This window comes from Macrotis lagotis, chromosome 4, assembly GCF_037893015.1.
Source record: "Macrotis lagotis isolate mMagLag1 chromosome 4, bilby.v1.9.chrom.fasta, whole genome shotgun sequence".
NCBI classification, from domain to species: Eukaryota; Metazoa; Chordata; class Mammalia; order Peramelemorphia; family Peramelidae; genus Macrotis; species Macrotis lagotis.
The window spans coordinates 43,300,868-43,327,579 of NC_133661.1; the positions used below are offsets into that span (position 1 = coordinate 43,300,868).

At 34.6% G+C, this 26,712-nt stretch overlaps 1 protein-coding gene and 1 pseudogene across 1 annotated transcript; both read left to right on the forward strand.

Annotated features, from left to right (window-relative positions):
- The first annotated feature begins 499 nt into the window (after positions 1-499).
- LOC141522642 (protein NipSnap homolog 3A pseudogene) lies at positions 500-1,187 on the forward strand (annotated as a pseudogene).
- Positions 1,188-5,948: 4,761 nt separating this feature from the next.
- CYP2E1 (cytochrome P450 family 2 subfamily E member 1) lies at positions 5,949-25,109 on the forward strand. The gene is made up of 9 exons (XM_074232637.1): positions 5,949-6,185; positions 11,733-11,892; positions 13,590-13,739; positions 15,582-15,742; positions 16,575-16,751; positions 18,336-18,477; positions 20,200-20,387; positions 22,021-22,162; positions 23,887-25,109. The coding sequence occupies exons 1-9, from the start codon at positions 6,009-6,011 to the stop codon at positions 24,075-24,077; spliced, it is 1,488 nt and encodes a 495-aa protein (XP_074088738.1). The 5' UTR covers positions 5,949-6,008; the 3' UTR covers positions 24,078-25,109.
- Positions 25,110-26,712: the final 1,603 nt, after the last annotated feature.

Below are 26,712 nucleotides of genomic sequence, written 5' to 3' on the forward strand. Positions count from 1 at the left end.
GCAATGGAACTTTTCTCCATGACAAGTAACACCTAAGTGTTCTCAAACCTGTCCAAGTTGGCTGACCTGACAACAAAGAGAATGACACTTGATTGGTTGTGGAACCATAGTTGAGCTGCATTCAGAAACTATTAACCAGTAATCAAAGTCCCTTGATATTACTCTTTGTATTTCTTCTGGCTCATCTCATTCATGACTCAAGTTCCAATGAAGCAAAAACTACTGCAAGTCTTATCTCCCCAACATGACTCTGTTAATATGAATCAAGGATGCTTGATCCTACTTTGGCTTTTGTCTCTGCTCTTCTGAAATGAAAGAGACTAGAGTTTGCTATTTTGAATTCCAAAAGATCAGAATACAGTGCTGGCCAGCAAAAAGAGAATGCGCCTCCAATCTGGTCTTTGAACCCACCTTTCCTGGAACCCATAGAGTCATGCTTCATCTTCAAAGGTAATGGTATACTCTGGTCACCTCCCCATCGTGGTGCCCATTCCATGTATATGCATCTACTGCTACAGACAATATGATGTGACATTCTATCAATTGGGCACTTATGACAGAAAACCAACAAAAATAAATGAATTCCTGGAAAACAAGAATAAACGTATTTACCTTCATACAATTCTCTCTGAATTAGTTAGATAGTGGAGACAAGAGTTTGGAGATGATTTGATAAATAACATCTTTAATATTTGGGAATATGATAATATTTGGTCATTGAGCTAGAGTTCGAGAAGCCTTAGCCAAGGATAAAGAATGACAAGGAAAAAAATGTTTGCCCAAATAAAACATTTATATTCAAGCAGAAGAATGCATTAACTTAGCTAGTCCCATGGTGCAAAAGAGCAAAACCTAATGAGGGAGCTTATTACCATTCTGATGAAGTCTAGCAGGTCATTTCTATGGGGTGAACTTTTAAAGAGTAGAGAATTCCCATATCCAAGTAAACTATTAAAAAACTATTGCAGTTTTTCATGCAAAAAAAATGGAACATTTAATAAAGTTCATGTTCTTTTTTGGACTGAGTCACCAGACAGTCAAGCAGTTGGAAGACACAGATCCCATGAGAATGCCCAATTAGTGGCAGCTGTTAGGGAGAGTTACAACCACCTGGGATCTCAGAAAAATATACTTTTCATTCTAGCAACATTTTCACCATTAAAGTAATTTTCTGACAAAATATCTTATTGCATCTGCATTCTGCCAGCAGTTTCTTACAAAGTTCCTTATATTAAAAAAAAAAAGAGCAGAAAACTGAGCCACCAGAGGTCCTAAAAGTATTTGGAGATTCCCAAGATGACTGACAAGTAAAAAGTAAGGCTCTGAATTATGTGGAATTTTCTTGAAAGCCCAGTTGTAATTAAGACAAAGACCCAAATTCTGTGTAGTATACATTTTGGAAATAAACTTGATGGGATAGATTAAATGTAGAAATCATCTTAAATTTAATGTTTCTTTCCCAAAGATCAAAATAGCATCAGGGAATAAGTTAGTTAGTGTTAGTGAGCCTAAATATTTGTAACTTCTATTCTTACTAAATCTTTAAAGTAAATATCCTTTTATAAAACTTAGTTGATGGTAATTGTTAAACAGAAGTGTGATGCCACTGGAGGTTACAGGAATAGGCAGTAGGTGATCCAGTGGATAAAGTTTTGGACTTTGAAACAAGAAGAAAAATCATCTTTGTTGAAATAGTAATGCCTACTGAAAAGAGAAAAGTCAGATAAGGAAACAAAAAAAAATAAATCATTAGACATTTATATAACTTGGAGAGATAAGGGGAAAAGTCTGATAAGAAAATAAATACAACCTTAGACTCTTATAAATTGGGGATATTCCAAAATCAGCAAGTAGATGTACCTTCTTATATCTACTTTTGACATTAAAGATTTTACCGCCTTTTATGATTGTTCTTTGGTTACGTGTGTCCTTTGCCACACTGATTGACTAACTGTGTACTTTATGCTGATTCAGGGTTGCTCTACACTAAGTGAGCTAGGAAATCTGAGGTAGAGAGATGACTTAGATAGAAGAGAACTAACAAGTTAGAACTGAATGAATCCACATGGAACACTAAATTGCATCTATCAATAGTCAAAGAGTCATATTAATCCAGTAGCTAAAGGAGCTATATGTTCCAAGAGCCAGCACTAGTTGGTGCATAGAGAGTCGGTGAATTAAAAATATATTAAGTGCCTACATTTTATCAAACATGGTACTATGTTCTGGAGGTACTGAATTAAGCCTCTGAAATATGTTATATGATGTCTCCAGAAGAAGAAACAACAGACCTAGGAGGCAGTGAGACCTAGATACCCAGAAAAGCAGTGGCAGATCCTTTACTTTTCCATTAGTTTGCACTAATGGTGAAATGGCTATAAAATATAATCTCAGACTACTGTAATGAATGAATAACAAGTATAAAATTATGAGTCTTTTGTGTTACATCATTTGCAAATCTGGATCCTGCTTCTAAAAGAAGAAAGAGAGAAGTCTGGGACAGCAATGAATTCTAAATTCCTTAAAAGTAGAATACTATTGAATTTACTAAGACCCATCTTCCTAGAGATATGAGGTGGAATAAGAGGTGGAACCACACAGCCTCCAGTACTTCTATGTTAGAGTCTAGAAATATTTGTAAAATGGGAAAAGCTGTAGGTAGTAGGGCTAGGGTGCCCTGGTATCATTAACAACTATCTCTTAATTCAAAACATATTTAAAATTCATAGGAATGCGGCTCTTGCACAGGTATTTGTAGTGAGAGAAACTACTGTTAAGTATCAAATGCATGGAAAGAAATTTAAGAAGCAGATACAATTAGCATAGACGAGTATCTTTAATGTATTGGCACGAGGCAGTTATGAACATGTACTAAAGGCCTTCAAACAAGTTTATGATCTCTTTAAATCTTTTAAATATTCCTTCCTCCACAGAAAAAAATGTCCCCACAGAGGACACAGGGTCTGACTAAATTTAATGTTTGGTCACTTTAATTCATGACCTGCAAGCAAACTAATTTCCATCGGATTTTGGTTATATGTAAATGGACAAAATGACTAGAAACTTTGCCAGAATATATTGTCAGAACATATGAACTAATGATTTGCTAATATTTGAGAAGAGACATTGTTGCTCCTTCTTTTATTTCAAACTCTTAAGAATCATTTAGGATAAGAATTATTATAAGGGGGCAGCTGATGTTAAAATGGAATGAGTTCAGGAACAACATTGAAATCAAATCGAATCTCAGATTCCTTATTAGCTTTTTGACTTTGGACAAGAAATTAAAATCTGTTTTCTGAAAATGGAACAATATTAACAGAATAATAACACCCACATCCCAGGGTCATTCTGGGATCAAATAGAATATTTGCCAAAAATTCTTGGAACATTAAATAGGCTCTATATAAATGTCTTTTTTTCCCTTCCCTTATAATCACATATCTCTGAATCTTTTATAAATATGAAGTAAAGTTGGCAAATTATTGTTGAATTGTTAAAAATGAAAAAATTCATCCTTCATCGTCTGTCATCTATTTTCCCATTAAATCAATAAATTTTAGCATTTATCTAACTAATAAAATCTGTCAAGGATTTAAGCAAACAGGGTCCAGTTTTTAAAACATTTTCCCTTGTTAATTTTCATTTGTCATATTATTATCTTTTAATTTCTTACTTCTTAGGGGAAAAAACAATTCTAATTTGGATTCAAGTTTTTTCCCCCTGGTCCTTTGAATAATCTTTAAAAATACTATATAATTAATAATTAATCTGTATACGTTTATCAAAAATATGTATGTACAATGATAACCTGACTCTTCTTCACTGAGAGGAGGGGGTTGGAAGGGGAGGTTGGAAGGACATTTTGCAGCTTAAAAATATACTTGTGTATGGATGAAAATAAATTAATAATAAAAAGAAAAAAATGCATTTCTCTAATTAATTGTGATTGAGATCATTTTTATATTATTATAAAATGGGATTACTATTTTTTGGAGCACAATGTTCATCCTTCCATTTTAAGATGCCCTGCTTGTTCTCTGGGTTTTTATTGAGTTTTCTTGTTAATGAAATCTTTCATAGTTCAGTTTTTTCCCCTTATATTATTATGATTGATTTTTGACTCATCCAGGCTGAAATTCAAAGCTACCTCAGTCTCTTTCCACACTGGGGAATTTTAATGACTTTAGTCCCTGCTATTTGGAGATTCTGGGGGGAGAACTTGGTTTCAACTTGGTTTCAGTGAACTTTTCTTCAGACCTATGGATTCCACAAATTCTGGCTTATTATTCAGTTTTTCCCTTGCTTCTTTTTCATTAATTATGAAAGCTATGTGGAGCAATGGATAAAGCCTGGGACAGAAGAGTCAGGAAGAAATGAACTTAACCCTGCTTCAGACTTCACTAGCTGTGTAACATTGGAAAACTGTCTTAACTTTTGTCTGACTCAATTTCCTCATCCGATAAATGGGGATGGCAATAACAACTAACTTACAGTTTGTTGTGAGGATTAAATGAGGTAATAGTTGTAAAACACTTTGGAAACCTTAAAATCTCTTAAAAAATTAGCAATGTTGCTTCTCTTATTGGCTTAAATAAATATCTTCAGCTTTTTGATGCATTGAGAGAGTAGTACGTTCTAGACAAAATTTCATGATCCATAAGGGTTTCTATCATAAAGTCTGCCCCAAGCAGAAGGCAGAATTCTACATCTCCTTCAACTAATTTGGATGGTGAGAATCAGTGAGTGACACTTGTGGTGGGAAAGGGTGATGAAATATAATGAAAAAAATCAGTGTTTATGTCCCTTCTGGGAGTGTGGAGGCTTATTGAGCAAGTGTCCTGACTGAAAACATGGAGATTGAATTCCTGTGGTCTTAATTCATAAAGATTTTGCATTGTGAGTGTCTCTCTTTTTGCTTTGTGGGATTCATTAGTGATTGCTATACATTTAAGACACAAGACCTCTTTCTCTCCTGACCTTTCCCAACATTTCTTAATTCTTGTGCCATCTTCTCTTAATTATTTTCATTTATCATATGTAAATATATGTATATATATATTAATTTTTATTTTGCTTTTTTTGTCTTCCCTATTAGCTTTTGAGCTGAGGAACAAAACCCCATTTGGTCTTAGAATGATTTTTCATTTCTTATCCAGCTCATTCTACATTTCAGTGAACTGAGGCAAACTGGGTAAAGCAACTTGGTCAGGGTCATACATTATTTATTAATAAGTGCCTAAGGGTAACTTTGAACTCAGGAAGATGAATTTTCCTTACTCCAGATCTAGCTCTCCATCCATTGTACTACCTAGCTTTCTAATATGTAATTTTAGCTCACTGTAAATATGGGAAAGTATCAAAAATGAATTCTATAAATAAGAAATAAACATAGAAGCATTCCTAAAAATAATGCATCTATTATTACTCTGATAGATAGTTTGATATATAGAGTGAGTTTGAACAGAGTACTTTTCAGTTGAAAGCTGATGGCTACAATGCTATTATGTAATTCTGTTATCAAACAGCTGCTCTTCCAAAAGCCTCACGTGTTTTGGTGGATCCTAGAGCATGAGGATGGTCATCATAGAAGGTCTGTCTGTTTGCCATGTTCCAAAACAAAGACACATTCTTTCTTTGGCTCAGCTACTATTGGAAGAATGAATTCCTTTCTTACTTAATGTCCTGGGTTCTTTTGGATTTTTGAAATCTGTTTTGGTGAAGTTTGTTTATATTTCTTTTGCTGATATTGCTGCCAAAGGAAATCAAGCCAGAATGCTTGAAGATGCTAGAATGATGATGTTTATTTTTCAAAATTGTCCTTGATAAACAGATTAGAAAACTAAGAATACAAGAAGTCAAACCTTGAAATGTTAGCCAACACACATGACTTTGAGTAAACAAGTTAATATTTAACCAATCATATTGCATTCACAGGATACTTAATTAGAAAAGGTTCCCTGTGCTGTTCTGCCTCTTCACTTTGTAGTACGAGCACAGAAGGTGCAATGGCTTTTCTTGGTGCCACTCTTGCCTTGCTAATTTGGCTTGTTTTCTTACTCTTTGTCTCTGTATGGAAGCAGATTTATAGCAGTTGGAAACTTCCTCCAGGCCCATTTCCTCTTCCAATTGTTGGAAATCTTCTCAACTTGGATATTAAAAATATCCCTAAATCTTTTGAAAAGGTAAGAGAAGCTTTGTTTTCTTTTTTTGCAAAATTGAAGAATTGATACTAAAACATGTTCTCTTTCCTTATATAGCAGTCAACCACAGCCCGGCTCTTCAAGAGGTATTAGATTTTCTCAGTACTGGAATTAAGTAAAATATAGTTATTGATGAGAAAATGGAGGGCATTTCTATGTAAGTGAGAGTTGCCCTGGATGACTTCTCAGTCCCCTGCAAACTCTTAGATTCCCAAAGAGCTTGTCAGTCACATGAAAGTTAGATAATGATATTGCTGTTATTTATATGATCCTAAAACTAGTGCATCAAAGTCGATGTCTCAGTTTAAGTGATGTGGGAAAGGCAAAGGTTTTCTTCCTAGTATTAAAGAGATAGTTGGAATGATGCTATTCATTTCTTCTTGTTTATTAATAAAATCATTACTGAATAACTCAGAATCAAACTTGCTTTTGACCTGGTATCTTCAGGTAAAAAATGACCAATTCTTATGGGATTTGATGGGTATGATCTCCTAGTCTATGACTATTACTGAACCAAAAGTAAGACTTAAAATAATTCTGCAATGTCACTTTGGTTTGAACAGAACTATTTTCAACTGACTCTTTCCCTTAAATTGATCTGTGGCTTGGCATTTTATTAACAGATATACAGGTATAAAAAACTATAATCAATATTAATAATAGCTCATATGCATGTAATACTATCTTCACAATAGCCTTTGAGGCAGGAAATTTAGACATTATTACTTTCCCTTTGCAGATGAGGAACCTGGGAGACAGAGGCATTGGATGGCATGACAATGTAGCTATACCTGAGGCAGGACTTGAAACCAGGTTTCCTAATACTAGATCCAATGGTGTAATCTTAAGTGGGAGATATAAAAATTCAGCTCTCAAAGATTATTACATTAATGACTAATCTAATTTTGGAAAAGCTACATCTTTCCAAGACATAAAACATACATATTCAGGTAGAAAAAGCATTGCCTATAAAGTCCTAACACCTGGATTAGAGTTTTAGTCTCACCTCTTAATTTTGTATGATCTTGGGCTCTTTAAACTTCCCTTTTCCCTTCTATATATTCAGGGATCATGATTTTTGCCCTACCAAGATTCTTAGGTTATTGAAAGTATATACATACATATATATATATAATAACTTTTTTGAACAAATGCTCTCTCTGGCTCTTTCTCCCTCATAATTCTAAATATTTTTCTGTCCTTTTCACTATTCCTCCCTCCCCTCTTTTTCCTTTCTTTTTCTCCTTCCCAGTTTTCTGGAAAGGGACATTATTTAAACTTGGAAGTAATGATAGACTCAGTAGATGCTGTTGTTCAGTCATATCTGACTAGTAATGACATCATTTGAGGTTTTCTTGGCAGAGATACTAAAGCAGTTTTGCCATTTCTTTATCCAACTCATTTTACATATATTGAACTGAGTCAGAGACTTAAGTGACTTGCCCAGTGTCACATTACTAGTAAAGATATGGGGACAAGTTTAAATTTAGGGTTATGACTATTTTTGTCTTCTGTCCAGATACTCAATTGACCACTCCAGTTGGTGAGTAATGATTACAAAAGCTTTGGATAATCTTTATCTGTATTCAAGTGTCAGATAAGTAGAAAACAATTGGCACATTAGAAGCTTTTGCAAGAGTGAAGTAATAGTCAATCAAATATTCATTACCTTCCATCTTTAGTTGTATAATTGATAATTCTTCAAATCCTTTAAAAGTTTAAGGAAGGATTTAATTGAACTTCCATGTATTTTTTCCATTTCCTTTATAATGATACATATTTAAAGGTTCCTTTCTGAGTAATGGTGTTTTTTTTTCTCTAAAAGTGACTGGATAGAAAGGGAAAGGAACGTAAATTATAGTAAGTAAAGTTGGGGATCTTTTCATAGGTGTTTTTATGAATTCTAAATAATAGGAAAGATTGCAGGACCCTACGCCTAAAAGAATTAATGGACAAAAATAAGACTTCAAATCCTTGTGACTGGCAAGGGGGCAGGGAGGGGAAATTGAAATATAGGAAGATGATTTCAGTGCACTTATTGCTGATCTTAACCAATCACCACAACTGATTTCAGTCAATTTACCAAAAAAGCAATCACTTTGAATGCTGTTTTTACTCTTTTTATCAGCTATTTGGGTGATAATGTCAATTTCATGTCTAACACAAAAATTGTTGAACAGAATAAGAGCTGTATATTATCTTGTTCACTCACTGATTTTACAGAAAAGCAGACTGTGTGTCCTGGTTGCCATTTTACCCTCCAACTAATTAGTCCTTTTTCTGTTGAGCAATAGTGTTGGGGTTCTTACCTCCACAATACTGGGATTAGTGATGGTGTGGGAAAGAATTCACAAGATGTAGAGCTCTTTCCAAGGCAAGCTGACATTTTATTGGACACTGTACTGGGCCAGTGGTCTGCGAGTTTGGAGACATTAATAATAATAATAATAATAATAATAATGGTGATGATGGTGTTTGTCCTTCATTTTCAAAGAAGATCACGACATCAGTGAGGTGACGTCATGACAAACACATGAATGGGATTTGAGGGAGGGGATGCTGGGCCATCTGGGTCCAGTGGTCGGATAAGAATCAGGATGACTAGAGATGACCCTTGATGATGGATAATCAGTGTTAAGTTAACTTGCCCAAGGTCACACAGCTAATAAGTGTTAGATGCTGGATTCAAATTTCCATCCTCTTGATTCTAAGGCCAATGTTCTATCTATCTAGCTGCCCCATTGGGAAATGCACTAGCAAAGAGCCATCTGACATGCCCTTAATTATATAGGGAAAGAGGAAGAAGGAAGAGAAGAAATGATCTCAGACAAATAGTAAGTGGGTCTGCAGGTCAGAAGCTGACAAAGGGCAGATCTTCTAACAGTTATAAAAGGTGCTTGTAAAATCATTTTATATAACAAAGAATACTCCAAATGTTAAAAGAACTTGACCTGCATAACTTTAAAAGATAATCCTAGTCAGTGCATATTGAGAAAAATGCATAGATCAGAGCTTGGGCAAGAGACAGGAGGTTATTTGGGATTGTGGGGCCAGTCATAGTTAGAATTTTTGGTTTTAGGAGGAACCCAGGCAGACCACTCAGAGCAAATCTGAATTTTAGAGAGGGGTCTTGTAAATTTGGACCCCATCAGTATAACTCATATTTTTCCTGTTTTTTGGGAGGTGGGGTGGGGATAGGAGAATACAGTGTGTTAAAATCATGGGAACTGGTGAAGAAAAGTGAAGGGGTTATTTTCTCTTCTGGATTTGTTTGGATCATAGAATTCAGAACTCACAATGACCATAGAGGTCATGAAGTCAAGCCCTTCCTATTTATCTTTCCATCTGTTGAGAAAAAAAAGTGACTCGATATTTTAGATTATAAAAAGTGGAGATGGAATGAGTTGAAACATTTCTGATTTCAAATCTAGTGTTCTATTTCCCCCATTGCACTTAGAGGTTTCTTTCTGTCCATATTATATGATTTAAAAATTGAAATACAGAAAGGCAGAGCAGCAGGACAATAGGATAGAGAGAATTAAATTGATGAAGAAGAAATAATAAGGGGAATATATTCTGTGCTCGCCTGGAATATCCTAGGGATATTGGATTTCCATCACATTATCTATCATCTCAACCCCTTCAGAGATGTAAATCCATTGAAAAAAATAGAGATAACTTCAATCCCTCCTCCCACCGCCTCTCTTAGTCTTCTCCTAGCATGTAATAGATGTCCTGTTCCCTTCACTAAGGTCTATACTTGACACCAGTCACTTTCAGGTGTTAGCTACTTCTTAGCATCTCCCTAGCACGACCTTTACTGCTCCCCTAATTCCTCCCAACATAGATAGCATGCTAGGTTCCCTTTAAAAGTTCTGCCAATTCTCTCTGACATCCTGCTGCTCCTACCAGTTCAGGTGCAAGCTGGGACTTGCAGCTATCTTCTCCTATTTTCCTAACTTTACTATCTTTCTTAAGGTTTTTACCTTTCTTTCTTCTTAGTTTTCTTCTTTTTTGCTTGTTTATGTGAGGCAATGTGTCTTGTCTATATTCACATAGCTAATAAGTATCAGGTATTTGAGGAGAGATTGGAACTTAGAATTCCCTAACTCCAAAGTTCAGTGCTTTATCCAGTCTGCCACCTAGTGGCTCCTGACTAGGGTTATTTTGAACTTGATGAACTTTTATAAGAAAACTAACTCATGTTATTCTCCAAGTCTCTAATCTGTCATTTGTTATGTTAAATATTTGTAGCAACTTGTGAAATAAAATTTATGTCCTTCTTTCACTTGTGAGTAAAAGATTTATGTGAATTTTTCACCAGTTGATGACAACTCCCCCAACTGTTGTGGGGAGACCACCCCCCCCTTTGAAAATCCCTATGGCCAGGCAACCTCTCACCAGCATCAAATTGACTTACTTCTTAGTAATTTAAGAGAATATATTGGGTCCCTGAGGTAGGATCTGACCTACAAAAGCCCTCCCAAGCCAAAATGATTTCAAATCCCTTCTCCACCTCTTACTCTTATATACTGTTTAAAAGTAAAATTATCTTCTAAGCAGGAGTAACATAGTAACCCCATCAGCATCCTTGTAAACAACTTTATCATGCACAAATATTCAAGATTAATAAGGAGAAGTGATAAAGGGAAAGGGACCAAGAGATATTGTGGAGTTAAAACATTAGTTTGAGGCATCATGGTCCAATATCTAATTCCCTTTCCTGTCACAATAAAATCAAGTGGTATTTATCTATATATATGGCAATTTTGGTGTTCAATGCTAGTGTTCAATTTCCTAATTCTGTACTCTTCTGGCTTTGCCCAAATATTTTTATCTTACTGAATCTATCTTAAGTGACTCATTTATAAATGTTACTGTTGAGTTGTATTTCTACATCATAATTATTTGTAGATAAATCCTATCTCTTCCCCTGTCCTTTATACCAAGAACCTTTCTCCTATCTGATAGTTCTTTCATTGACACCCTTCATTTCTAGTCATTGGGAGAGTTAACTACTATAATTCTTTTAATTCTTTGAAGAAATATAAATGTTTTATCCCCCCCCCCCACAACTTCAGTATATCTCCTATTCTTCTATGTATATTGGTAACTAAATTTTTGATACTTGGGAGAACTAGGTGATGCAGTGGGCAGGGTACCAGCCCTGGAGTCAGGAGTTCAAATGTGGCCTCAGTCACTTGATACTCAATATCTGTGTGACCTTGGTAATTCACTTAACCACATTGCCTTCTAAAAAATGGATTTTTATTTCTGCATTCAACTATTGGTAATTATATAGACAAAACTTAGACTAAGCATTTCACTACCATTAAAATTAGCACCATCCATAATCCTAGATGTGCATTATGAGGTTTGCCAGCCATCTTGGTTTTAAAATGACTGTCAATAGAATATTATCCCTAAAGTAAAACAGTCAAACCAAAAAAAACCCAAACATCTTTTCTATCAAGTGTTGAATGACCTTGATTTTTGTTCATATGTACCTCTATGTGTGCTCTTTTACAGTTGGCTGAAGAATATGGTCCTGTGTTCACAGTATATGTTGGTCCAAGACGTATTGTGGTTTTACATGGATACAAAGCTGTAAAGGAAGCTCTGCTTGATCGTAAAAACGATTTTGCAGGGAGAGCAGATATACCATCCTTCGAGGACCATGACAGTAATGGTAGGTCACCTAATTTTTTTTTAATCTTAAGTATTCTATATGTGTGTCTAACCAGAAAGGGATACCCATCAATAAATAATCTTTGATCATTTAATGTTGAAATTGGAAAACCTTAGAGATTCAAAGTTTTCAGTGTATGGTAAAAAAAAAAAACAATAAGGCCATGAAATTAAGGGAAGCAACCAAGATCATGCAAGTAGCATTTGAATGTGAATCCACAGGCCCTGGCTCCAAATTCAGTTTTCACATGAATTCTAGTAGATTTAAAGATTCAAAGGAAGGACCTCAGGCATCATTTAATCTAATCATTTCATTTTATAGATGAGAAAACTGAAACCCAAAAGTGAAACAACATATTTGAGTTCCAAGATTCAGGATGTGAACCTGGGTTTCTTGACTCGAAATTACTTGTTCTTTTTACTGTACTTTTTTTAACGACACCAATTACTGAACTAATGTAGGAAAGGAGTTCCTTCTTGCTTCTAAAACAAGAAAACTTTCAGAAATACCATCATTGTACATAAAGACCATCATAATATCATACCAACTTATCACTGTACCATGATTTTATAGCACTGTCCCCACAAATCCTTCGTTTTACCTAAATTGATCTATCTGCTTTTCCGCAAAGACTATCTCCCATTTCTTACCCATATACCTTTTTAGTAAAATATGAAATGAGTGAGGAAACAAAGGTCCAAACTTCTGAGTTTATTTATTTATTAAGTAATACAAATCAATTGTCCAACAAAATAGGATCAGTCACCTTCCTCAGTTTTATAAATAATTTTATATATTCAAACCGATTAATGATAAAAGCCCAATTCATAAAAAGAAAATAATTATCCAGAATAAAATATAAGGTTATCTGATTTCTAATTGGAGGAAAAAAATGAGAACTTTTTCAAGTTGGGACAGGGAGAAAGATGACTTCCCTGAAATCATAAAAAAAAAAGGTGCTCCCATGTCTGTGAGCAATCAAAGGAATACAGAAAAATAACTTATCATTATAGGGTCAGTATTCATATAAAACATATGAGTTGCTTGAGATGCATAGTTGATAGAACACTCCTTGCATCCATCATCAGATCTAACTGCATTTATAGTCATATATAAGGTTCTTAGTTTAGCATCTATAAGCAACAGGTGGAGATGGTCCAACTGCTCAGCATGGAAGACAAAGTTCAAACAATGCAATAAAGCTTTTTCCTAATTCCCACAATTGAATAAAGTTTTCTCAGAAGATAGGAATTTAACTAGATTCTATAACTGAATATAAAGATATTTGAGATATCTCTACAATTGAATCACAAGATGGAACTGGTGTGGTTCACTCAATTACCACTACTACATAGTATTTGAATTTCCTCAATTCCCTCACTTTGTACAGGTCAAAGTTCAATGTTTATACAGGAAATTTTCTCCTTTCTTACCTCTACCTTTTAGAATCCCTAACCCTCTTGAAGCCTAAGGTTGCTATACAAATGCTATACAGGGCCTTTCCTGATCTACCTGAGCAGGTATCAGTGTTCTCTCATTACAAACATATCTCTAATTACTTTATCTACTTTATATAGATTTCAAATTTATTTATCTGGGGACATGTTTTATCCCTGAAGAGAAAATGAGACTGCATTCTTACCATAAACCTTTTTTTTTGCCTATGTAATACACATATTCTTATCTTTCTTCCCTAGGAATTATTTTCAACAACACAGAGACATGGAGAGACACACGTCGATTTGGTCTCACAGTCCTCAGGGATTATGGAATGGGGAAGCAGAGCAATGAGGAAAGAATTCAAAGGGAATCTCATTTTCTGATTGAGGCATTAAGGAAGACAAATTGTTCGTATCTAAGCAAACATTTATTAAATTTCCTCTATATAATGATTCCCTGGGGGTAAATAATAATACATAGTGGACCCTGCTCTCAATGAGCTTATTCTAGCTAGGAAGATGAAACAGGAACATGAGAAATAATAATATAAATGAAAATATGGTAAGGGTTTAGAGAAAATATGGGTGCTATATAATTTATTATTTAACCATAAAAAATTGTCAAACTCATAATATCTTTAATAAAAAATTCTGAAAAAAACTATAAATAAAATCTGAATAAGAAAAAATATAGATAGGTTGAAACAGAGGTGGAGATTTTAACTAAATAATTGAGGAAACTATTTCTGATCACTAGAGATGACCAAAGCTGGTATTTTTATCTCTGGAAGTCTTTAAGTTGAAGTGGGAAAACTCTATGGCCCACATAATCATAAAATTATTTTTGTCAGAAATGAGATGAAATAGAAGATCAACAGATCATATTAGTAGAGTTGGAAGTGAATAGAAAAGTCATATAGATTAGTCCTTTAACTTTACAGATGAAGAAACTGAGACTCAGAGAAATTATGTGATTTGTCCAAGCTCTCATAACTGTTAGTTGCAGAGTTCCAAATTTCCTTAGGAATCAAAGATTTTATGCTTGTAGAGCTTTCAAGTTTTCAAAATGTCTTTCAATTAATCATAGAAATTCAGGTAACAGTTGCTACTGTAATTCTGTTTTTAGAGAGGAAGAAAATATCTAATTGTTACTTTTAATCATCTTCAGAATGTAGAAAACTTGTCAATTTTTTTTAGGATAGAGAGAGTTTCATTCACAGAATTGAGTGAAATTTTGAAATTTTACATTCCACTATGCCTAGAAAAATTTACTTCTGGCACATGTTTAGACTTGGATACAGATCCCAGGTGGCCTGTGACAAGCCACTTAATCTCTTTGTCCTTCAGCTTCCTTCTTGATTACATAGAGTTAAAAAAATTTAATGTCTACCTATTCTATTTCACAAGTTACTTGCACAGATCAAATGAGATAATGCATGTAAATGAGATTTATAAACCAGACAACACCACAAAAGTAAAAATTAATAGTTTGGAGACATTGTAGAATAATGAAAAAGAGCATTGATTCTGGATTCAGAGTAGTAGGGCTACTGTCATATTTTGGAAACATTACTTATAAGACTTTAGTCAAGTCATTTTATTCCCTCAGGTCTCAATTACTTCATCTATAAAATAATGAGGTTAGACTAGTTGGCTTTTATGTCATTTATTTTTGCAAATTTTTGATTTCAAGTAAGATTATAATTATTACTATCTTTTGATGCTTCCATTTTTTAAATCAGAAGACTGACAATACTGCTTTGGATTGCGACTTTCAAAGATTCTAGCTCATTTTAATAACTATCATGCACCAAGAAAAGTGGATAAACTGGGTTAGTTTTCTTTGCCTAGTCTTATCAGATTGGGAAGGGCTTGGGTGGGAGAAGAATAGGTTAACAGCACTGCATCTCCTTTAAATGTTATATATATACATGTATACATATATATATATATATGTATACATGTATATAATGAAAATATTAAAGCCAATGAAAGATTAATCAAAGAAATGATATATACTTGATGTCACAAGATAACTCAACAGGGCAACTGAAGCAATGTAGAAATGATAAGAATAAGTTCCTGTTGGGACAAATTTATAATGAATAGAGATTGAAAAATTAGATGGAGAGGGAAGTTTGGCATCCATCTTATTGCTCATTTTACAAACATGGACAGATCGACATAAAAACACACATAACTAAAACTTCTTAAATCTCACATCTTTTGCTATTTTACCTTTCTTTTCAGCCCAGCCCTTTGATCCAACCTTCATCCTCGGTGGTGGTCCCCTTAATGTCATTTCTGATATCCTTTTCCATCATCGCCTTGACTATTCAGACAAGCAATGTCAGAGGTTGTTACATTTGTACAATGAAAACTTCTTCCTGTTAAGCTCACCCTGGTTGCAGGTAAGATAATTTTGTCTTCTACAGGAACATGAACGTTCAATGAGTGTTTTAGTTGTTCTAGAGACATTGAACTAAACAAGAGTCAATAACTATAAAGAAAAAATAATCAGTTAAGTAAAAAATACAGAGAAGCAGTTATCAGCTCTCTATAAAGGAAAAAATAGCCCTACATATTAGAGCCATCCAAAAGCAGAATGGGCTACCTTGATATTTAATTAATTCCTCAGATTAAGAGACCTTCAAGTGGAGAATATCACTGATTCTCAGTGCTTTTGTGGAGAAGCTTGCTTCAGAAAGATTGGTACAAGAAGTCTGAAGCCTTTTCTATATCCAAGATTCCTTAAATTTTACATGACTACATGAAAAAGCTATTAGAGGGAACTGCTGGGTGAAAATATGATACTAGTGACATTTCCTGCTTGCATAAAAAAGAGAGGGAGTGAGAGAAAAAGAAAGTCAATGAAACACATGCACACATACAGAGAGAGAGAGAGAGAGAGAGAGAGAGAGAGAGAGAGATTCAGAGATTAAATCAAGTCCAGTGAAAATTTTTATTTTGTACCCAGCATCATGCACCAAACCATGAGTTAGCAAAATCTGAGGTCAGATTCAACTTGAGACCCTTAATGTGAGACCCTGTGCAAATCATTTAAATCCCTATTTGTCTCCTTTCCTCATCTATAAAATGGGAATAATAATAATAGAACATACCTCCCAACATGATTGTAAGGATCAAAGAAGATAATAATTGTAAAATGTTTAACATAGTACCTAGTACATAGTAAGCGTTTTATATGGTAGCTATTATAATTATTAGTGTCTCTCTCTTTAGATTTACAATAATGTAGGATCCTTCTTACGTTACCTGCCTGGAAGTCACTGGACAGTTATGAAAAATATAGCTGAAGCAAAACAGTATGTCTTTGAACGAGTCAAAGAACACCAAGAATTATTGGATGTCAACAGCCCTCAAGATCTCACTGACTGTTTGCTCATCCAAATGGAGAAGGTATAGCAGAAAAAAAGTTTCTCTTTTGATTTCTGTTTGTTTCTGCAGCAAAATTAAGTATAAAAAAAACTCCAATAAAAAAGGCAGGTAGAAAAGGTATGCAACAAAATCAAAACAAAATGTATACTTTAAAAATATATTTTACAACTAATGTCCCCAGAATGCTTTTTTTACATTTCTCACATACATCAGATATGGTTTCTGTTTGTTTGTGTAGATGGGAATTTTAAGTGTATCTGCAACCTGAATAGCATAGTGAGAACCTATAAAACTTTTCAACTCAAGACAAATTTCTTATATAACCTGTTTCATCAAAGAAGAGTAAAATGAGCTTTCTTTATAATCCCCTGTTGGCATTAATCATCTTTCCCTAGGTTGTGCTTTGAGCAGAATTGTCCCCTTGCTGGTATCTAGACCTGGTCTGCAGCAAATTAAAAAAAAAAAATCTCTAAATCTATTGCTACTAAAAATGACAGCAATACACTACTATAAGAAAGATTAAATAAATACAATGATTTGGTCATTTGAAGCACCCCATAAGTTTAAATTATTTATGGTCAAATGATATAAATCTGTTTTTCCACAGATTGTCTTAAATTCATAAACCTGAAAGGCCCTTTTTGTTATAAGGTATAAATCACCAAAAGTAGAATCAGGAGACTTTTACTTTAGTCTTAACTCAAGCTTCTTATACTTCTTTGCCAAAACCACACTGGATTGGAAAAAAGTGTTTGCCTAGACTTGTCTCCTAGTTATGACCCTTTTAAATCTGGAAGCATATTCCTATATGTAAGGTTCTTGTGACTCTCAGCAAATAAAGTCGGGCACCTCTTTCTTTGTTCTTGATAGTTGCAACAGAATTGATTTCCGTGTGGCTTGAAGGGCAGCCAAAGTCCAAAGTAATAAGCATTTCATAGTCATAATTGGCAAAATTCAATCCAGGGAACAGAAAAAAAATCTGTCATCACCACCTAATGAGGTCAAATTCAACAACAGCTCAATGATTAACTATTTTTCCAGGCAAGATTTATTTTGAAGGCACTAGGACTAGATTACTGTAGCACAGAACTTGGCTTCAAGGAGGAGTCAGTGGTTCTGCTCATATTATAGACAACTAGGTGTTATGGTAGATAAGAGAGTTGGTCTTGCAGTCAGGCAGATCTGAGTTCAAATCCGTTTTCAGATGATGACTAACTGTCTTAACAGGATTATTACAAGGATCTAATGTGTGTGTGTGTGTGTGTGTGTGTGTGTGTGTGTGTGTGTGTGTGTGTGTGTGTGTGTGTGTGTTGACAATACTGCTTTGGATTGCCACTTTCAAAGATTCTAGTTCATTTTAATAACTATCACACACAGTCTCATTTTAAAGATGAGAAAATTAACTTGAGAATCATGAATTCACAGAACCAGCAAGAGTTGCTGGAGATAATATTTGAATACAGTTCCACATTTATAAGGAAATTTCCTTAGGGCCTCACTCAGATTGAAGGGGAGAATGGGACAAATATTACTGAGCCTTTGGGAAGACATATTTTTCTGTTTACCGGTTTACTATTCATATCTTTTTTGTCAAATGCTTCTCAGGACAAAAAGAATCAAAAGAATGGCTTTGATCTAGAAAATGTTACAGTCACTGTAGCAGATTTACTTTTTGCTGGAACAGAAACAACCAGTACCTCTCTGAGATATGGACTCCTACTCCTTCTAAAATACCCAGAAGTGGAAGGTAAGAGGAATTAGGAAGAACCAAACAATGGGGTCTGAGGGAAAAAAAAAAACAGTGTTGGATGAGTTGTATTCAGGAAATCAGGGTATTAGCTTTGATTCTGTCAGTAACCAGATGTATAAATTTAGGGATTTTTTTTTATCATTTCTTGTGTCTAGCTCTTCACTCTGGAGGGACTTAAACAGAATCTTTGAGCCAGAAGAGAACTTCGAAGTGTTGTTTCTCATCACATCACTTTGTGTCAGCCAACTAAGGGAGAGAAAGAATAGGTTTTGATAGAAACAAAAATGGTCCAATGGATTTTCTTGTTAGTAGTAAATATGGGCAAAGAAATGGATGAAAGACATAGAAATCCTAACTGGTAAGCACTGAGTTCAATTTGAACCAGTGACTCTGAGCAAGGTCCCTCTTCCCAACCACTCTTTGTGCAAGTGAATTTAAGTCAAGTTTGAAATGGCAATGGTTTGGGATTCACATGACATGGATTTCAATTTGAACTCTGCTACTCGTTATCATGTTAGAAAAGTCATTCACCTGCCTTGAGACTCAATTTAATCATCTGTAATATGAGAGGTCTCTGTCAGTTCTAAATCTATGATCCAAGGAAGTGTCTGGACCTCAGACATCTGACAGCAGAGATGGCAAGGTTCAGTGAATAGATCAATGTCTCTGGTAAACTCTGTTCTAGTGAATCTGTTGCAGGTGAAGGATAGAAAGAGAAAGAGTCAGAAATAGAAACAGATAAAGTCAAAGAGAGACAAGAAATGGAGACAGAGAAACTAAATGGAAGAGAGAGACACAGAGATCTAGAGAAACAGAGACAGAAGGAAAAAGTCAATCAAATGACTTCTTCCAATTGTTTGATTGATCCATAGGCAAATACCACTTTATGCTTCAAAAATCCTAGAGACCTCTATGACTCTACTAGCCACCTATATTTCTATTTTGTTAAATTTTTAAGTTCCTCAAGCATAGACAAATTCTTGGTGCTATTCTCCTTGTATCTAAACTTACACACCTGATAAAATAGGAGCCTTCCCTGCCTTGAGGTGTGTAGCCATATATGATCTGGGAGTTGCTAATACTTTTACCCCATGACAGTTCCAACTTATGAAGTAACTATGAAGTGAGACAATACCCCTTGGATCTCTTATCCCATGTAGCAATAGGATCACTAGATCTCCATTTTTTTCTGTTATAGAAACATGAATTGATCACATGAATTATCAGTCCATACTCTCTTATAATTTACCAAAAAGTAACACTAAAGTCAAATGCTAGGCCTGGAATCAGCAAGACTCACCTATATGAATTCAAAGCTCTCTTCAGATATCTCCAACTGAGTGATTGTGGACAAATACATAACCCTGTTTGTCTCAGTTAACTTTCCTGTAAAATGAACTGGAGATGAAAATGGTAAACCACACTCATGTCTTTGCCAAGAAAATCTCTAAAAGGGTAATGAAGAGTTAGCTATGACAGAAACCACTAAAGAACAATAACAAACAAGTCCAAAATGTTCTATGTCATTATCCTTAATTCTTTGAATGTAGGGATAGTTGTCACAAGGAATCAGTTTGGATAGACATGCCCCTTTCGCCTTTAGGAGTATTAATCTCTCTCTCTCTCTCTCTCTCTCTCTCTCTCTCTCTCTCTCTCTCTCTCTCTCTCTGTATATATATATATATATATATATATATATATATATATATATATATATAGCAAAACTTCATGAAGAAATTGATCAAGTGATTGGACCAGAACGACTACCTTCCATGAAGGACAAAGTAAACATGCCTTACATGGATGCTGTGGTACATGAGATTCTCAGATACATCAACCTTGTCCCTTCCAACCTGCCCCACGTAATGAATCAAGACATCCAGTTCAGAGGATATTCCATCCCCAAGGTCAGAAGAATTCTCAATGTCTCTATTCCCATATATACCCAAGTGCTTCATGGGATTTGTCTATTGTTTTCAATTGTTTGAATTTCCAGGCAGAGAAACAGAGGTCAGAAAAAAAAGGAATATGTCAGTATCAGAGGGCTGGTCAAGCTCCTATTTAGGTGTGATTCTTACCAATGGATGAAGAATCAGGAGACTAGAATGCAATTTTATCTTTGCTGCTTACTTTGATCAAGTCACTTCCTACACTGGGCTTCCAGATGTGTATGGGCCAAGCAAGAGAATCGGGAAAAAACAACCTCTAAGTTCGTTTTCACTTCTAGCATTCTGTGTGAGAATGACAAAGAGGTGAACTAATAATAGTTGTTCAAGTAACCAACTGCAGTGAAAATTTGAACAATGACACATAGTAAGTGATTAATAAATGCTTTTTACTGATAGCTCAGGAAAATCATTCATTTAGCCTTATTTCAGCTTTCCCATTTGTAAATGAATTACAGTCTCCTGAAATTTGTATTCTAGATTGCTATGTATTATAATGGCTTGAAAATATTGGTTTTAGCATCCAACACCACTGACATTTCCCCAAGTTACCTAGTACCCCAAGGTACCTAGTATATTCCTCACTCATCTATATCACTTATCTGTCATCATTGTTATGGTTAAAAAAATCATCTTTCCCATCACTTCCCCAAATGAAGTTTGCTCCTCTGTTTTGTATTATAGTGACCATTGCTATTTTATCATATATCTGATTAGCACTACTAGATCATAAATTCTCACTAAAGTTATCATTATCCCCTGTTCACCTTTTTTACCTCCTAATTGCCCACTACTTAAGATAAAGTGTACTTCAAGCAAACTATTGAATATTTTCAGCAAAGAACAACATTTTATTGGATTTTCTGTGATAGAAAGTATTCTTATTAGAGCAATCCTTTGAAATGAATGTTAATTTGAGTTTCTACAATAATTGCAGTTATTGGTGTACAATTATTCTCATTTCAGAGGTGAGAAAACTGAACAAAGTGGAGTCAATGAATTTGCCTGTATTCATGTAAAATATTCAGGACTCAAGTTCAGGGCTTCAGTATACATATACATATATATATATATGTATATACATACATATGTGTATATATATATATCCAATATCCAATATATTCTAGCTCCTGTAAATCCTTTGTCCATCATTTTTCGAAGACCATGACACCAGGGAGGTGATGCCATGACAAGCTCATGAATTGCATCTGAGTGAGGAGGAGCTGTGTTAGGTCACTAGTCTTTTTCCTATAGAGTCATCTGGGTCCAGTGACCAGATATGAATTAGAATGTCTAGAGATGGCACTGAATGGGGGGCAATCAGGGTTAAGTGACTTGTCCAAGATCACATAGCTGGTAATAGTAAAGTGTCTAAGGCTGTATTTGAACTCCCATTCTCCTGACTCCAAGACCAGTGCTCTATTCACTATATCACCTTGCTGTCCTGTAATTACATATCTTTGGAAATAGTGAATTGAACAAATGAATTTCCCAAGATTTAGAATAATCTTGTGTCACTATTCAAAGTGGAAATTCAAATTCAAGCAGCTCATATGAAAACTTGTTTTATTTTTATGGTGTTTATTTATTTTAGGGCACTACAGTATATCCAACACTGTCATCCATCATGTTAGACAAGGAAGAATTCCCTAATCCAAAACAATTTGACCCAGGACACTTTCTGAATGAAAATGGAAAATTCAAGTACAGTGACTATTTCAAAGCTTTTTCAGCAGGTAAGTAAAGTTCATTTTCATCCTTCCCCAATAATTTATTGAATTCCCAGAGTTGCTTACTTGAAACTCTAAGTTTCTTTGCATTAGCACTTGTCACCATCCCAAAACTCGGCTAGATTCCTAATATCTCAGAGATAAAAAAAGGACTTCCCATTTCTGCCCAACAGAACTCAAACAATGAGGGACTCCAAGCTCCAGAGCTAGAAAGAAAATTAGAAGCATTCTACTCCAATTCCCTTAGTTTACATATGAGAAAATGTGATCTAGCTCCAATGACTTCAAATATAGAGCTCTTTTCTCTGTCTTACACTGAGAAAACTTCCAGTTATTGGAAGATCACTATTTATATCCAGCTATCTCCTTCTACCTTTCTACTTTTTATTTGTTAGGAAAATTTGCCTGAAATCTGTGTTTCTGTTATATTGTTCAATCATTTCAACTGAGTCTGACTCTTTGTGATCTTTTGAGGTTTTCTTGGGAAAAATACTTGGAAAAAATGGTTTGCCATTCTTGCATCAGCTCATTGTACAGATGAGGAAACTGAGACTAACAGGATTAAATGACTTGGCTAGGGTCACATAGCTAGTAAGAATCTGGAGTTACATTGCATCACCTAAGAGTTACATAAATTTATTACTTTTACTTTTACCCTCTAAGGATAAATAGAATCAATCTAATTTTTGAAATGCCTGCTAACTTTGCATATTTGACAGTTTGTCTTTTCGAGTCTCTGATTCTTCACCCCAGTTCCTTCAACTGCTGATATCATATTTTTTTTCTCCTCATCTACACAATCAACCTTCTTTTGACTCTCCCCAGCTTATCAATATTCTTCCTGGAAGATGATGTCAAGGCCAGAACAAAATTCTCAAAATATAGTCTGACTAAAGTTGTAGACTGTAGGCCTATCACCACCATTATTTTAGAGATTCTCTTTAACACAAAGACATTCCATTGACCACAAACCAAGACCTCATTTTTCCCTATCCTGTCATTACCAAATCATATTAATATAGAACTTTAGCCCAACACTTCAGAATTCAAATTCAGCACTCAATACATTGAAAGACACTGATTCATGTAAATAAATATTTACGGAAATGATTAATTGAATGAATGAATTACCAGAAACTTAGAATAGCTCTTTAACAAAACAATCAAACATATCCAATATTTATCTCTTCTTTAGTACTGCACTATGATTTCCATATATTCTTCCTTCTGAATTAAGATAAAATAAAAGGATCAATCACACTCCATGGAACCAACATCTTTGATATGAATCATTACAAATGTTTTGTTGAAACAATTCTACAAATACCTAAAGCTAACTCAAGTGCTTCAATGTAAAAAAAAAAAAATCTGGTGTCACTCATTTTGATGAAAATTCACTAAAATATATGTTATGCTACCTAGTCTCTTGCTTTAAATGAAATTCCATATGGTTTAATATCTCTTGGCATTTTAGGGTAGTTAAAGTTATTTATCCCATATATTAAATTATTTCAGGTGGCTGCATTTTTCTTGGGTATTTTTTAACACATATTCTACTTGTATAATGTCTTCAAATTCCTAGCTCCCTTGAAAATGCATTTTAATTGTCTCTTCTTCCAAGAATGATGAATTCTTATAAAATGGAAGAAAATAGTTATTGGGTATTTTATTTACTGTGTTGGAATATTTGAGTAATAGCTCTGACTAATATTACTTCTGTTCTTTTCCAGGAAAGCGTGTATGTGTTGGAGAAGGTCTAGCTCGAATGGAATTGTTTTTATTCCTGATTGTTATTTTACAGCATTTTAAATTGCAACCTCTTGTCAGTCCAGAAAAAGTAGATATCACCCCAGCCACTATTGGTTTTGGCACTATTCCACCGGTTTACAAGCTCCGCCTCCTGCCTCGATCAGAGCTATGAAAATGGGACTGTGTTGAATGCCCAATTTCTTGTCAGAATCAAGAATTTTTGTATTGGGACTGAATACTTGTGAATAGAGAGTGAATTTTCTTTGAGTTGTAATAGTATGGTTTCGAACGATTTTTAATCATAGCCTTTGTGATGTCAGTTTGACTTTGTGGTAAACACCCAATCCTCCTGTCAAATGACCCTTCCCTGATGCTTATTTGGAGCTCTTACAGCTGGATTCTTTTTTATAGGAAACTCCTAGGTTGCTAGCTAATAAATTTCTGACTCTGTGAAATCAGAGGTGGAAATCAAGAGAACAATGTCCACATCAACAACATTATGAGATGATCAACCTTGATGGAAACAATTCCTCTCATCCGTCCATTGAGCTAGGACAACGGACAATGTCATCCCTATGCAGAGGAAGAAAAACCAAACAAAACAAAAAATAACCCTTCAGAATCTGATGAACAATTTATAAAAATTATCTCTTATGTATCTCTTTCCTTTAATCCTAATTCCTCATATAGAATATAACTAATATGTAAACATGTTTATCAAAATATGCACGTACACTACTAACTTGACTTTTGTGCTGAGGGGATGGGGTGGGAAGGGAGGGTGGAGGGAAATTTTATAACTTAAAAATATACATATGCATATGGATGAAAATAAATAGATATTTTTTAAAAAAACGAAAGAAAAAAGAAATCGGAGGTGGAAAGTCAAACAAAACTTTAAGATTTTAAGGTGAAAGTCACTTGTGTGACAGTCTAGGGATCTGATTTTTAGGACCTTTTAGGATCTAGGACCTTTACCTAGATCACCAGGTTTGAAGATCAACACGTCCAACTGTATGTGTATGCTATCATATGTATGCTATCATTTCATAGCTATGTTTATAGTTTTGTCTTTCCGGGTAACTGATTGAATCCTTGTCCCTTTTTCCTTTGGCCCTATCTCATGCTCTGTGAACAGCTAAAGTTAAATACTTTTTTTTTCTTCTTACTAAAATTCACATGAAATAAAGGCCTAGTACACTTATTGTGATTTACTCATTTATTTTACTATAGAAAACTATGACATGTCCCCCACAACACACACACACACAAACACAAATACACACACAGACACACACACACAAACACACACAAACAAACAACCAATTATAGCTGTTGGTACAACTGGGTTACTATTTAAGCAGCTTAATTCTAATTGCATTCTGGATGCAGATAGTGTCTTTCCATCAGTTAGTGCCCCAGAGATTCACCTTTCTAAGTCATTATATATCTCCATATTTTATTACCTCCATTTTTGTATACTTCCTTTGAGCATTTATTTATCCAAAGAGTAAAAAAATGTTTATTTTTGCACAATTTAGATAGGAACTTATTCCAGGAATTAAAATGTTTGTCCTTCATTTTCCATGAAAACCATGACATCAGGGAGATGATACTATGACAACCAAGTGAATTGAATTCGAGTGGGGAGTGGTTGTGCTAACACAAGCCTCACTTTCTCCTTCAAATTATCTGGGTCCAGATATGAATCAGGACAACTAAAGATGGCTCTGGATACGAGGCAATCATGGTTTAGTGACTTGCCCAAGGTCACACATCCAGTTAACAGTCCAGTGTCTAGACCATATTCAAACTCCCATCCTCCTAACTCTATCCACTGTTCCACTGTGCAACCTAGGTGCCCAATTCCAAGCACTAAGACTTGGCTAAAATATCTAAGCAGAACAAAAGGTCAATTTTTAAACTGTTTTCAACATCAAAAAGGAATTGTAAAATCTGAAAGTTTAGGTTTTAATTTCACAGACCTAAAAGTAGTGGAGAAGTTAGAAATTTCCCCCTGGGAAGAGCTGAGTGAGGAGAAATAAGCTAGAAAGAAATAGATTTAACTAAGTTTAAAAAGAGAACAGAGGAAAGTAGAAGACAAGAGAGCTTTACAAAAGAGGTTAAGGTTCTTCTAATGTTTTATACTATAGATTCTATCTAAAGACCTCACCTATTCTGTTAATAGATAACCTAACATTTTGAACCCTTACTAAAAAAAACACAAGTTGACATGAATTTAAACTCCATCATTCTTGGAACCCAAATCAATGACTCTAGAAAAAAACCTATTTGAGGACATGCTAGAAAATAATCACAGCATAGACCCTTTCCTTTTAATTTTTTTGAAATCACATTTGGTTTTTTTAATTTATGGGATAAGACAAGAATTCCCATAAGGGATTAATATTTTGGGGAAAAAATGATTGCTCATGAAACTAAATCTATTGTGTACAACTTTCCATTCTTTTTAAATATATAATCAATTTTTCATATGCATTTTTCCCTTTCTCTAAATTCCCAATCCAGAGATATTTGTAAATCTATACAAACTTCTATTTATAAGTTCTTTCTCTGGCTGTAGATAGTGTCTTGTTTTCAAATGACCATTATAGTGAATTCAGATATTTATTCTGGGATGTTTTTATTCATGGGATCATGAATGAACATCTGAACTACAACAAAATTCTGATGTTTGCAAGTGTTCTAACCCAGATGAGTAAATGTGTTGCTGTATGCAAAATCCATGAAGCTTCTTACTCCTTTTCTGCTCTACTGAAGCCAGGAACACATTGTCTCAGTTTTCC